This window comes from Somniosus microcephalus, chromosome 11 (assembly GCF_052327205.1).
Source record: "Somniosus microcephalus isolate GS21.2 chromosome 11, FLI_Smic_1.0, whole genome shotgun sequence".
Taxonomy (NCBI): domain Eukaryota; kingdom Metazoa; phylum Chordata; class Chondrichthyes; order Squaliformes; family Somniosidae; genus Somniosus; species Somniosus microcephalus.
Window position 1 is genome coordinate 217855076 of NC_140997.1, and position 14786 is coordinate 217869861.

General features: G+C 45.0%; 1 protein-coding gene across 4 annotated transcripts in view; it reads left to right on the forward strand.

Annotated features, from left to right (window-relative positions):
- LOC147111247 (interferon-related developmental regulator 2-like) overlaps positions 1-14786 on the forward strand; it is a 55163-nt gene that overhangs the window by 26305 nt on the left and 14072 nt on the right. For 3 of the 4 annotated variants that reach the window (XR_015080072.1, XM_086001963.1, XM_086001964.1), the window contains 3 exons: positions 6901-7079; positions 8578-8686; positions 10729-10863. Coding sequence is in view for 3 of the 4 variants with exons in the window: in XM_086001963.1 (XP_085858089.1) it covers positions 6901-7079; positions 8578-8686; positions 10729-10863 (423 nt within the window). In the remaining variant the exon portion in view is untranslated. Of the gene's footprint in view, positions 1-6900; positions 7080-8577; positions 8687-10728; positions 10864-11504; positions 11595-14786 lie in introns of those variants that run through there. The other variant, XM_086001965.1, reaches the window with a different exon arrangement.

Sequence of the window (14786 nt, forward strand, 5' to 3'; positions counted from 1 at the left end):
TGATGTAACATGCCATCAGTTTTGTTGAATAATTTATTATTGTAAAGTAGTGCACGCCGGTGCTGCTCATTTTGGGGCTCTAGGCTCATTGATAGTCCTAAAAAAAATTCAGCTTGTTCATTCACGTATATCTAAGTGGTGGACCATAGTGGAGCCAGTTCATCCAACCGTGGAAATAACATCTGTGGAATGCAATTAATCGGAGTTAAATAATATACAGGAAACTCTCGTTTAAACGGCACCTAAGTATCCGGAATTCTCTATTAACCGGCAAAATTCATACTCTGAAAACACCTCAATAACCGGAAATGTTGCCGAGTCCGAGTCTCCCGCGTAGGCCGAGTTAGTCAGTGGGGGTAGTTCTCCAAACTGCCACTACTCGGCTTCTTGGCGCTGTCGGAAGTCTGAACACCTCAATAACAGGAGTCTGACTCTTTGTTTGTTAAAAATAGCCTCGGCAGATAACCCTCCCCGTCATCCGGAATTTTTAATCAACCGGCACCATCCCGGTCCCGTCGGTGCTGGATACCAGAGAGTTTCCTGTAGATTGTAATGTTAGATTTGATAGCCTGAAGTTTTGCAAAATATATTTTGGGGATCAGGGAGAAATTTTACAGCACTTTTGTTGGCTAGTTCCTTCTGGAGTCTAAATTGGATATCGCCCCTAATGGGGCAAATTGTATCTGGTCTGTAAAAGGAATTGATTTAAATTTTAAAAAATTAAAAGTCTGAAATATAAGCACACAATACTGGAAATACAGAGCAGGTCAATCATCTGTATTCAGAGAAGACAAGTTAGCGTTTTGGGTGCAGTTCTGATGGAGGTTATACACCCGAAATGTTGACCATTTTTCCTCATAACAGATGCTGTGTAATTCTAACATTTTCTGTTTTATTGAAGGAATTGACTTGATGAGCTAAATGGTACTTTCATCCATATTTTCTTGTGTCTTTCATTCAGTCTTTGCATGTAAACGATCAACGGGTGTGAATCTACTTTGGTATATTTCACTAAAGTATGTTGCATCACAAAATTCAAAGTTATTTCCCGTTTGTATGGAGGAGAGAATCCACAGATATGCCAATTACAGAGTTAAAATAAAAGGGAAAATCTGGCGTTTCAGGTCTGTACTCTTAAACAGTTTACAGGTTGTTCTGATGAACAGAAAACTTTAGATGATGCCAAAAATCAAGAGTGAGGTGATAGGGAGATATAACATAGAGAAAATAATTAAATCAGAAAATGCTGGCATAGCGCATAGAATCCACCAGTCCTGAGGGGGAAAAGGCAGATTAACGCCAAACTCCTCACCAGTGCAGGGTTCTGACAAAGGCTCTCGACCCCAAATGTAAACCCACTTCGTCTCCCACAGACATCAACGGTTGAGCTTTTTTTCCCTCTTTATTTTTCACCCATTGTTTTCACTTTTCTGTTTCTACGAGCCTCTCTCGTGCTTTAATAAATCTGTAAGGAAAATGTGCTGGGTCTCTCCTCCCTGCTCAGTTGATTCCACTATGTGTGAATATTGCAGCAGCATTATACTCTTTTATATTTTAATAATAAATGTCGTTTTTTGCAGCAATGGTTAATAGTTATGAAACATAAGAAATAGGAGCAGGAGTAGGAAATTCGGCCCCTCGAGCCTGCTCTGCCATTCAATGAGATCATGGCTGATCTTCTACCTCATCTCCACTTTCCTGAACTATCCCCATATCCCTTGATTCCCTTAATATTCAAAAATCTATCGATCTCTGTCTTGAATATACTCAACGACTGAGCATCTACAGCCCTCCGGGGTAGAGAATTCCAAAGATTCACCACCCTCTGAGTGAAGAAATTTCTCCTCATCTCAGTCATAGAAACATAGAAGATAGGAGCAGGAGTAGGCCATTCGGCCCCTCGAGCCTGCTCCGCCATTCAATGAGATCATGGCTGATCATCCAAATTCAGTACCCTGCTCCTACCTTCTCTCCATATCCCTTGATTCCTTTAGCCTTAAGAAATATATCCAACTCCTTCTTGAATTGGCCTCTACTGCCTTCTTTGGCAGAGAATTCCACAGACTCCTGACTCTCTGGGTGAAGAAATTCCTCCTCATCTCTGTCCTAAATGGCTTACCCCTTATCCTTAGACTGTGACCCCTGATTCTGGACTCCCCGACCATCGGGAACATCCTTCCAGCATCTAGTCTGTCTAGTCCTGTTAGAATTTTATAAGTTTCGATGAGATCCCCTCTCATTCTTCTAAACTCCAGCGAGTACAAGCCCAATCGACCCAATCTCTCCTCATACGTCATTCCTGCCATCCCAGGTATCAGCCTGGTGAATCTTCGCTGCACTCCTTCCATGGCAAGAACATCCTTCCTCAGATAAGGCGACCAAAACTGCGCACACTACTCAAGATGTTGTCTCACCAAGGCCCTGTACAACTGCAGCAAGTCCTCCTTGTTCCTGTACTCAAACCCTCTCGCTACGAAGGCCAACATACCATTTGCCTTCTTAACCGCCTGCTGCACCTGCATGCTTACTTTCAGCGACTGGTGCACAAGGACGCCCAGGTCTCGTTGCACTTCCCCTTCTCCCAATCTATTGCCATTTAGGTAATAATCTGCCTTCCTGTTTTTGACACCAAAGTGGATAACCTCGCATTTATCCACGTTCTATTGCATCTGCCACGCTTCTGCCCAATCACCCAACCTGTCCAAATCATACTGGAGTTTCTCGGCATCCTCCTCACAGCACACACGCCCACCCAGCTTTGTGTCGTCTGCAAACTTGGAGATATTACATCCAGTTCCCTCGTCTAGATCATTAATATATTTTGTGAATAGCTGGGGTCCTAGCACCGATCCCTGCGGTACCCCACTAGTCACTGCCTGCCACTCGGAAAAAGAGCTGTTTATTCCAACTCTTTGCTTTCTGTCTGCCAACCAGTTCTCTATCCAAGTCAATACCTTGCCCCCAATCCCATGTGCCTTAATTTTACACGCTAATCTCTTAGGCGGGACCTTATCGAAAGCCTTTTGAAAATCCAAATACACCACATCCACTGGTTCTCCCTTATCTATTTTACCAGTTACATCCTCAAAAAATTCCAGTAGAATCACGGGCAGCACGGTGGCATAGTGGTTAGCACTGTTGCCTCACAGCACCAGGGACCCGGGTTCGAATCCGGCCTCGGGCGACTGTCTGTGTGGAGTTTGCACATTCTCCCCGTGTTTGCGTGGGTTTCCTCCGGGTGCTCCGGTTTCCTCCCACAGTCCAAAGATGTGCGGGTTAGGTTGATTGGCTATGATAAATTGACCCTTAGTGTTAGGGGGATTAAATACGTGGGGTTACGGGGATAGGGTGGGATATGTGTTGGTGTAGGGGTTACAGGGATTGGGTGGGATATGTGTCGGTGCAGGCTCGATGGGCCGAAATGGCCTCTATCTGCACTGTGGGGTTTCTGTGATTCTGTGATTAGTCAAGCACGATTTACCTTTTGTAAAGCCATGCTGACTTTGTCCGATCCGGTCACTTTTTTCCAAGTGCTCTGCTATTACATCCTTTATAATGGACTCTAGCATTTTCCCCACTACCGATGTCAGGCTTACCGGTCTGTAATTCCCCGTTTTCTCTCTACCACCCTTTTTAAACAGTGGGGTAACATTAGCTACCCGCCAATCCATGGGTACTGTTCCAGAGTCTATCGAATTTTGGAAGATGACCAGCAATGCATCTACTATTTCTAGGGCCACTTCCTTAAGTACCCTAGGATGTAGATTATCAGGCCCTAGGGATTTATCGGCCCTCAATCCCATCAATTTCCCTAACACCATTTTCCTACAAATACTGATTTCATTCAGTTCCTCCCTTTCATTAGACCCTATGTTCCCCGACATCTTTGGGAGGTTATTTGTGTCCTCCTTTGTGAAGACAGAACCAAAGTATGTATTTAATTGGTTTGCCATTTCTTTGTTCCCCATTATAAATTCCCTTGATTCTGACTGTAAGGGACCTACGCTTGACTTCACCAATCTTTTTCTCTTCACATATCTATAAAAGCCTTTACAGTCAGTTTTTATGTTCCCTGCAAGCTTACACTCATACTCTATTTTCCCCCTCTTAATTAATCCCTTTGTCCTCCTTTGTTGGATCCTAAACTGCTCCCAATCCTCAGGTTTACTGCTTTTTCTGGCCAATTTATATGTCCTCTCCTTGAATCTTACGCTATCCCTAATTTCCCTTGTTAGCCACGGTTGAGTCACCTTTTTTGTTTTATTTTTATGCCAAACTGGGATGAACAAAATGGCCTACCCCTTATTCTGTGACCCCTGGTTCTAGACTCCCCAGCCAGGGGAAACATCCTGCAATCTACCCTGTCAAGCCCTGTAAGAATTTTGTATGTTTCAATGAGATCACCTCTCATTCTTCTAAACTCTAGATAATATAGGCCTAGTCTACTCAATCTCTCCTCAAAGGACAATCCCCGGAGCCAGCATGGTGAACCTTCGTTGCACTCCCTCAATGCCAAGTATACCCTTCCTTAGGTAAGGAGACCAAAACTGTACACAGTACTCCAGGTGTGCTCTCACCAGGGCCCTATATAATTGCAGTAAGATGTCTTTACTCTTATATTCAAATCCTCTTGTAATAAAGGCCAACATACCATTTGCTTTCCTAAAACTTGCTGTACCTGCATGTTAACTTTCAGTGATTAGTGTACAAGGACACCCAGGTCCCTCTGAACACCAACATTTCCCAATTTCTCACCATTTAAAAAATACTCTGCTTTTCTATTTTTCCTACCAAAGTGGCTAACTTCACATTTCTCCACATTATATTCCATTTGCCATGTTCTTGCCCACTCACTTAGCCTGTCTAAATCCCCTTGAAGCCTCCTTGCATCCTCCTCACAACTTACATTCCCACCCAGCTTTGTATCATCAGCAAACTTGGATATATTACATTTGGCCTCCTCACCCAAATCATTGATGTAGATTGTGAATAGCTGAGGCCCAAGCACTGATCCTTGCGGTACCCCACTAGTTACAGCCTGCCAACCTGAAAATGACCAGTTTATTCCTACTCTCTGTTTTCTGTCCGTTAACCAATCCTCAATCCATGCTAGTATATTGCCCCCAATCCCATGAGCCCTAATTTTGTTTAATAATCTCTTGTGTGGCACCTTATCGAATGCCTTCTAAAAATCCAAATGCACCACATCCACTGGTTCCCCCTCATCTATTCTGCTAGTTACATCCTCAAAAAACTCTAACCGATTTGTCAAACACGATTTCCCTTTCATAAATTCGTGTTGACTGTGCCCAATCCTATTATTATTTTGTAAGTGCCCTGTTACCACATCCTTAATAATAGATTCTAGCATTTTCCCTACTACTGATGTCAGGCTAACTGGTCTGTAGTTCCCCGTGGAAAGCACCCCACTTATCAGTCATATGACAGCTGATTTTACTGGGAAAGAACCATTTGAATGGTATTTTCTGTATTAGTCATATTACTTTTATATAATCTAATCCAACAAATAAATGACGTCTAGTTTCGTAAACTGTATGTGATAGTCTGATTGGTTGAATGCTCCATGTAATACTTTTGCTGAATTTGCTGAGTATGTATCGCACACCAACCCTGATTAGTTTGACGTGCCTTAGGCCCCAGCTACATGTCTAATGGCATTAGGAGTTACTGTACACTACATGAGACATCTATTTCCTGTCAACCCACCATGTGAAAGATGTTTGCTTACATATTACACACATTTACATATAATTCCCAGCACAGAAACAGGCCATTTGGCCCAACGGGTCTGTGCCAGTGTTTATGCTCCACAAGAGCTTCCGCCCACCTTACTTCATCTAGCTTCCCCTTAAATGCATCTATGCTATTCACCTCAGCTACTCCATGTGGTAGCAAGTTCCACATTCTAACCATTTTCTGGGTAAAGAAGTTTCTCTTGAATTCCTTACTGGACTCATTATATTGAAATTGATTTGCCATTTACACGCCCATTTTTCAAGTTTATTAACGTCGTCTTGTATTTTCACGCAGTGGCTTCAGTATTAACTGTACCCTCCAATTTGGTGAATCATCCTGATCAATTTTTCCTGCGCCCTTTCCGATGCATCAGTGTTATTTTTAAGGTGCAGTGCCCAAAATTATTGTTCCTATACATACGTATTTCAGGACATAGTTGGGAGATGCGTCAGTGCAGTAGCTGAAATTGATCGGTACAAAGCTGGTTTAATGGGTTGGGTAAGTTGTGAGGGACTAACCTCAAGAGGTAATTCATAAATATATTGATCTGTGTAATAAAGATTTAAGAACATAAGAAATAGGAGCAGGAATAGGCCATACAGCCCCTCGCGTCTGCTGCGCCATTCAATAAGATCATGGCTGAACTTCTACATCAACTCCATTCTCCCGCCTGATCCCCAAATCCCTTGATTCCCGTAGTGCCCAAAAATTTATCGATTTCGGTCTTGAATATACTCCAGATTTGTTCAAAACTGCAGCTAATCATTGAGTGTTCTATTTATAGATTTTTAATACCTTCACAGTAGACGCTGAAATTCGGTTGTTATGACTGCTCAGGAATTGTCATTGACATCAGCTGATCTTTGCTACCGTCAGACCTTAAATGTTGGGTATCTGTAAGGCTGTAGGAGGTGATCCAAAATAAGAAAAATGTTGAACAACCAGTTATATTAACTAAACTTTGGGTTGAGGAGAAAAAAAGCAAAGCCCTTTATACTGAAAGATTGAAAGTACCCTTCCCTACACCAGAGTTCCTCTTTATGGTATATAGTTTGTGCATTCACATCAAAAATGGGCATATCACGTAAGTGTGTGTCCTAAAACTTCTTGTTTGCTTCTAACTATTGCATATATCTATTTCAGGACCTTGCATCTTGCCTGACGTGCTTGGAGAGTGTCTTTAGTGCTTCATATATAAAGGGGGATGGAACAGTGCCCTCCCACAATTCTCAGACTCAAGTCCTTCACTGCAATGCTCTGCAGTCCTGGTCCTTACTGCTTACTATCTGTCCACCCTCCAAAATTCAGAAGTTCTTGGAAAAGTACGTGCGAATGGCTATTAGAAATGACCAGTGCTGCAGGCCTGCTGCCTGTAGTTGCACCTTTAATGTTTTATTTTAGCACCAGTTTATGGTAAAGCCAAGTTGAGTGCCTTCAAATTGATTAGTAATTAGCAGTAATAGGCTATCAGGATTGTGCACAAAAGAGAAATGCCATTCTGTGGCTTTAGGGGGCGCTCTTTAGAGGTTGCTTGAAAAAAGTTGTCGGGTGCATTACCAGTCTTATGCATCCCCTAACTTCCTGTTAGCGAGAGAATAAATCATCCTTTCATTTAAAAAATATTTGCATATTATTACTCCAGGAGGAAGTAATTTCAATATAAAATCAAACTTCCCTCCCACTCCCATTTTTTAGTTAATGAACCAAAGCTAATCAAGATCTCTGCCCCTTGATTGAAATCAGAATTTGGATTGCTTTATTGCAGCCTCATGCATACCTGACATTTTGAAAAGATCCAATAAGCTGATGCTGCAGGCATCAACCCCTACTCCCCAAAGCCTTTCCACCATCTACAAGGCACAAGTCAGGGGTGTGATGGAATACTCTCCACTTGCCTGGATGAGTGCAGCTCCAGCAACACTCAAGAAGCTCGACATCATCCAGGACAAAGCAGCTCGTTTGATTGGCACCCCATCCACCACCTTAAACATTCACTCCCTCCACCACTGTGGCTGTAGTGTGTACCATCTACAAGATGCACTGCAGCAACTCACCAAGGCTTCTTCAACAGCACCTCCCAAACCACCTAGAAGGACAAGGGCAGCAGGCGCATGGGAACACCACCACCTGCAAATTCCCCTCCAAGTTGCACACTATCCTGACTTGGAAATATATCGCCATTCCTTCATCATCGCTGGGTCAAAATACTGGAACTCCCTGCCTAACAGCACTGTGGGAGTACCTTCACCACACGGACTGCAGCGGTTCAAGAAGGTGGCTCACCACCACCTTCTCGAGGGCAATTAGGGATGGGCAATAAATGCTGGCCTTGCCAGCGACGCCCACATCCCATGAATGAATTATAAAAGAGAGATATAAAAGAGAGAACTGGTCAGTTTTTTAAATTGAGTACCTGTCAAATATGTTCCTTTTCTGGTCCAGACAACATGTCATTCTCTGACTATGAAGATGGGAGCCAACTCTCAGTCCACTACCAATGCTGCTGTACAGCTAGCCATTAGAAAGTATGTGAGGGATGCTAATGGTGACTGGGCCTTTTTTTTCCTCTGTGGAAAAATACACAACCTTGGCTGGCTACCTCAGGCTGATGAGACAGCTGAAATGAGGACTTCGCCCTGTGGGGAATAGTGAGTGTGAACCTGTGCCCTGTTGCTCTATGGCATAGTTCATTGTAGCTCCAGCTGGCTATACTGCACAAAGAAAATCAGCTTTAATTAAAAGGAAAAGTTACTTTAAATGTAATGCTAATTTGACACACAAATGTTGTTGCGCTAATGAATTGTTAACTATATTTTCCAGTCATCTGCCAAAATTACCTGGCCTCCTGTGTAGTGACAATGTGACCTTGCGAATAGCAGCTGGGGAAGCGATAGCACTTCTGTTTGAGTTGGCACGCAAGACTGATCAAGTAAGGAACCCTTTGAGTTGTGTACTTCCTTGCAGAGAAGTAACGCAATAATTTGTTACATTTTCTTAAAGCAAAGAATTTACTATTTATTTGTGCAGAAATGTATTAAATATTCAAAGATTCAGGATTTTTTTGTCAACGCCCTCACCCATCTCCCTATGGCATACCTTAGACTGGCAAATCTTCCTCATAATGGGAGTTGAAGTGCAGTGTTTGTGATGAGTTTTTAGTTGAGGTAACTCTCTCTACCTGCTAGTTTTGGTTTATTTTTTTTCCTGCCCTTAATTTTGTCAAAAAATACTGACTTGACTGTTGTCACTGATTTAATTTTATTATGTAAGCAATCACACAGGCCAATATGCTCATGATTGATGATACTGGAGCATTAACCAATGCTCTACTTGTCCTACAGAGATTTATTGAGTTGGGGGAACAGGGGCTTTGTGTCCTTTACCTGGGTTTATGGATTGAATGAGGGTTTGCGCTCTCAACAGATATTTGTTAAGTGAGACCTAGATTGCACTACCAGGTTTGAATGTCATAAAATTCTGCAGCAAAGTGTAAATTATGGACTGGATTTTATGGTAACTCTCATCTGATGCCTTGGAACACGCAAATGTTCTGTATGGTCTGGTGCTGACCGGAAGATCGCAGATTCAATGCTCCATGTGCACTTGTCATCATAATCTACTAATTGAAAAAATTGAACTGAACAGTTATAGAAAACATAGAAAAGTAGGAGCAGGAGTAGGCCATTCGGCCCTTCGAGCCTGCTCCACCATTCAATATGATCATGGCTGATCCTCTATCTCAGTACCATATTCCCGCCCTCTCCCCAAACCCCTTGATGCCTTTTGTGTCTAGAAATCTATCTATCGCCTTAAATATATTCAGTGACTTGGCCTCCACAGCCTTCTGTGGTAGAGAATTCCACAGGTTCACCACCCTCTGAGTGAAGAAATTTCTCCTCATCTCAGTCCTAAATGGCCTACCCCGTATCCTCGGAGCACCTGTTGTGTAAGCTGGCAATTGGACAGGTATTCCACTGTGTAACCTCAATATATCAGATTGATGCGCGGTAGGAGTGCTTCTCTCCCTGGTTGTAATAAATGTGTTGGGCCAAGCTGTGAGAGCTCTGTGCTGCACTTGATTCTGGTGATACCTGAACCCAGGTAGTGTTGAATTCTGTTACACAGTTAAAAAGTGTTTAACAACCATCCGTTCCTTCAAAATTGAATCTTGGTTGAACACATACATAAAACTTAATTCACTTTGCTCTGAGGGAATTAGCAGCTAGTTTTCCATTGGTGCATGAAACACAAAAAGTTAGTATGCAGGTGATCAGGAAGGCCAATGGAATCTTGGCTTTTATTGCAAGGGGGATGGAGTATAAAAACAGGGAAGTCTTGCTGCAGTTATACAGGGTACTGGTGAGGCCACACCTGGAATACTGCGTGCAGTTTTGGTTTCCATATTTAAGAAAAGATATACTTGCTCTCGAGGCGGTTCAGAGAAGGTTCACTCGGTTGATTCCGGAGATGAGGGGGTTGACGTATGAGGAAAGGTTGAGTAGGTTGGGACTCTACTCATTGGAGTTCAGAAGAATGAGAGGCGATCTTATCGAAACATATAAGATTGTGAGGGGGCTTGATCGGGTGGATGTGGTGAGGATGTTTCCACTGATGGGTGAGACTAGAACTAGGGGGCATAATCTAAGAATAATTGGCTGCCCTTTCAAAACTGAGATGAGGAGAAACTTCTTCACTCAGAGGGTAGTAAATCTATGGAATTTGCTACCCCAGAGAGCTGTGGAAGCTGCAACATTAAATAAATTTAAAATGGAGATAGACAGTTTCCTAGCAGATAAGGGAATTAGGGGTTACGGGGAGAGGGCAGGGAAGTGGACGTGAGTCTAGATTCGGATCAGCCATGATCCTATTGAATGGCGGAGCAGGCCCAAGGGGCCGTATGGCCTACTCCTGCTCCTACTTCTTATGTTCTTATGTATCTGATTGTGGATGTCTTGCTGTTTTATTTTAAAGGAGTTTTTGTACGAGGGCACCGATCAACTTTGTGAAAAGCTAAAGGCGTTGGCAACCGACAGTAACAAATACAGGGCAAAAACCGATCGGCGAAAGCAGCGCTCCCTTTTCCGAGATGTCATGCATTCCATCGAGGTAGGTTTTGTTTGAGTTACCTTTGAAGACAAGAAGATAGGTTTTATGCTTAATAACCAACAAGACTGAGAGCAACACATCACACCACACAATTAATGGAAAACTTGCAGAAACTTAGATTTCTTAACAGCAAGATATACATACCTAAACTTTGTCCTTTTATGTTAATGCCTTCCTATGCATGAGTTAGAGGCACAGAGTTGAAACATCAGTGTTATTTGGGGGGAAATTAGCTTTGTACAATAAAATAAAAAAGCAAGATACTGCACATGCTGGAAATTGAAATATAAACAGAAAATGCTGGAAATACTCAGCAGGTCAGGCAGCATCTGTGGAGAGAGAGAACCAGTTAACGTTTCGGATCGATGGCCTTTCGTCAGAACATACAGTAAGAGTCCTGCTTAAAGTAAAAAATATTTCCATAAGAGCATGCTCCACTAATGCCTTAATGGATAAATGTACCATGTGCAGTGGTACTGGGCCATGCAGACCAGATAGGCCCTGAATTTTAGCCCGAAGGTGCAGGTGGGGGTGCTGTTTTGAAGTCGGGAGACTCGGAAGAACGGGTTTCCCGAATGTCCTGCAGTTTTTAACTGCAGGGCTTCTTTAAAATTTTCTTCTGTCTTGTTTCCTGCCCACAGGCAGCCTGATTGACAGGCTGGAGTCTTGTCAGGCGGGGAAGCCTACAGCACAAGGCCGCAGCCGAGGAGAGCAGGTCGGTCTAGTTTGTGGAGGTGGGGGGGTGCAGATGGTGGTCAGGGTGGGGGTTTGGTGGGTGTCGGGGCAGGGCTCGGTCGGGGTGGAGGTGGGGGCTCGGTGGTGGTCGGGGGAGGGGGGGCGGCGGTGGTGGTCGGGGTGGGGTGGGTGGGAGGCGATGGTGGTCGGGGGTTGTCTGCTGGGGTGGTCAGGGGAGCGTGTAGATCGCGGGGACGGAAGGGGTTTACTGGGTAGCTTGTTGGGCCTGGAGGAAACACTCCTGCACCTTCTGGCCCACAAGCAGTGCTGTAAAGGCACTTACCTTACAGATTCAGCCCTTCTCTCCTCCTTTCACCTGCTAGGTTTCCAGAGGCCTGGGAAACTCAGCCGGCATGAGTTAAAAATAGAATAATTCCTTAAAATGAAGGCAGGCATCCTCACTAATATTTAGATGACCAAGCTACCTCCCATGAGCGGGATTGGGCGCTTGTCCTGCCTCCGTTAAAACCGGAAGTAGACGGGCTTGGTTCCTGGTTCAGATTTCTTTTTTGAATTTTAACCCCTGACCCGACCTGTTTTTGGGAGTTAAGCTTCAGCCCAAAGTGTCAGCATGTTTTTATTTCTATTTGCTTATGGGATGTGGGCGTCGCTGGCCAGCATTTATTGCCCATCCCTAGTTGCCCATGAGAAGGTGGTGGTGACCGCCTTCTTGAACCGCTGCAGTCCGTGTGGTGAAGGTACTCCCACAGTGCTGTTAGGGAGGGCGTTCCAGGATTTTGACCCAACGACGATGAAGGATCGGTGATATACTTCTAAGTCATGATGCTGTGTGACTTGGTGGGGAACTTGGAGGTGGTGGTGTTCCCATGCACCTGCTGCCCTTGTCCTTCTAGGTGGAAGAGATCGCGGGTTTGGGAGGTGCTGCCGAAGAAACCTTAGCGAGTTGCTGCAGTGCATCTTGTAGATGGTACACACTGCAGCCACGGTACGCCGGTGATGGAGGGAGTGAATGTTTAAGGTGCTGGATGGGGTGCCAATCGCACGGGCTGCTTTGTCCTGGATGGTGTCAAGTTTCTTGAGTGTTGTTGGAGCTGCACTCATCCAAGCAAGTGGAGAGTATTCCATCACACTCCTTACTTGTGCCTTGTAGATGGTGGAAAGGCTTTGGGGAGTCAGGAGGTGAGACACTCGCTGCAGAATACCTAGCCTCTGATCTGCTCTTGTTGCCACAGTATTTATGTGGCTGGTCCAGTTAAGTGCCTGGTCAATGGTGACACTGAGGATGTTGATGATGGGGGATTTGGTGATGGTAATGCCGTTGAATGTCATGGGGAAGTGATTAGACTCTCGCTTGTTGGAGGTAGTCATTACCTGGCACTTGTGTGGTGCGAATGTTACCTGCCACTTATCAGCCCAAGCCTGAACGTCATCCAGGTCTTGTTGCATGAGGGCATAGACTGCTTCATTATCTGAGGAGTTGTGACTGGCGCTGAACACTGTGCAGACATCAGCGAACATCCCCATTTCTGACCTTATGTTGGAGGGAAGGTCGTTGATGAAGCAGCTGAAGATGGTTGGGCCTAGGACACTGCCTTGGGGAACACCTGCAGCGATGTCCTGGGGTTGTGATGATTGACCTTCAACCACCACAACCATCTTCATTTGTGCTAGGTATGACTCCAGCCAGTGGAGCTTTTTCCCCCTGATTCCCATTGACTTCAGTTTTGCCAGGGCTCCTTGATGCCACACTCGGTCAAATGCTGCCTTGATGTCAAGGGCAGTCACTCTCACCTTACCTCTGGAATTCAGCTCCTTTGTCCATGTTTGGACCAAGGCTGAAATGAGGTCGGGAGCCAAGTGGTCTTGGCGGAACCCAAATTGGGCATCAGTGAGCAGGTTATTGGTGAGTAAGTGCCGCTTGATAGCACTGTCGACGACACTTTCCATCACTTTGCTAATGATTGAGAGTAGACTGATGGGGTGGTAATTGGCCAGATTGGATTTGTCCTGCTTTTTGTGGACAGGACCTACCTGGGCAGTTTTTTACATTGTTGGATAGATGCCAGTGTTGTAGCTGTACTGGAACAGCTTGGCTAGAGGCGCGGTTAGTTCTGGAGCACAAGTCTTCAGCATGATAGCCAGGATGTTGTCGGGGCCCATAGCCTTTGCTGTATCCAGTGCGTTCAGCCATTTCTTGATAGCACGTGGAGTGAATCAATTTGGCTGAAGACTGGCTTCTGTGATGGTGGGGACCTCGGGAGGAGGCCGATGTGGATCATCCACTCGGCACTTCTGGCTGACGATGGTTGCAAACGCTTCAACCTTGTCTTTTGCACTCACGTTCTGGGCTCTACCGTCATTGAGAATGGGGATATTCATGGAGCCTCCTCCTCCTGTTAGTTGTTTAATGGTCCACCACCATTCACAACTGGATGTGGCAGGACTGCAGAGCTTTGATCTGATCTGTTGATTGTGGGATCGCTTAACCCTGTCTATAGCATGCTGCTTTCGCTTTTTAGCATGCATGTAGTCCTGTGTTGCAGCTTCCCCGGGTTGGCACCTCATTTTTAGGTACGCCTGGTGCTGCTCCTGGCATGCTCTTCTACACTCTTTATTGAACCAGGGTTGGTCCCCTGGCTTGGTGGTAATGGTAGAGTGAGGGATATGCCGGGCCATGAGGTTACAGATTGTGGTGGAGTACAATTCTGCTACCGCTGATGGCCCACAGTGCCTCATGGATGCCCAGTTTTGAGCTGCTACATCTGTTGTGAATCTATCCCGTTTAGCACGGTGGTAGTGCCACACAACACGATGGAGTGTGTTTTCAGTGTGAAGACGGGACTTCCTCTCCACAATGACTGCGGTGGTCACTGCTACCAGTGCTGTCATCGACAGATGCACCTGCGACAGGGACGAGGTCAAGTAGATTTTCCCCTTGTGTTGGTGTTCTCACCACCTGCCGCAGGCCCAGACTGGCAGTTATGTCCTTCAGGACTCGGTCAGTAGCGGTGCTACCGAGCCACTCTTGGTGATGGACATTGAAGTCCCCCACCCAGAGTACATTCTGTGCCCTTGCTACTCTGTGCTTCTTCCAGGTGGTGTTCAACATTGAGGAGCACTGATTCATCAGCTGAAGGAGGGCGGTAGGTGGTAATCAGCAGGAGGTTTCCTTGCCCATGCTTGACCTGAAGCCATGAGACTTCATGGGGTCTGGAGTCAATGTTGAG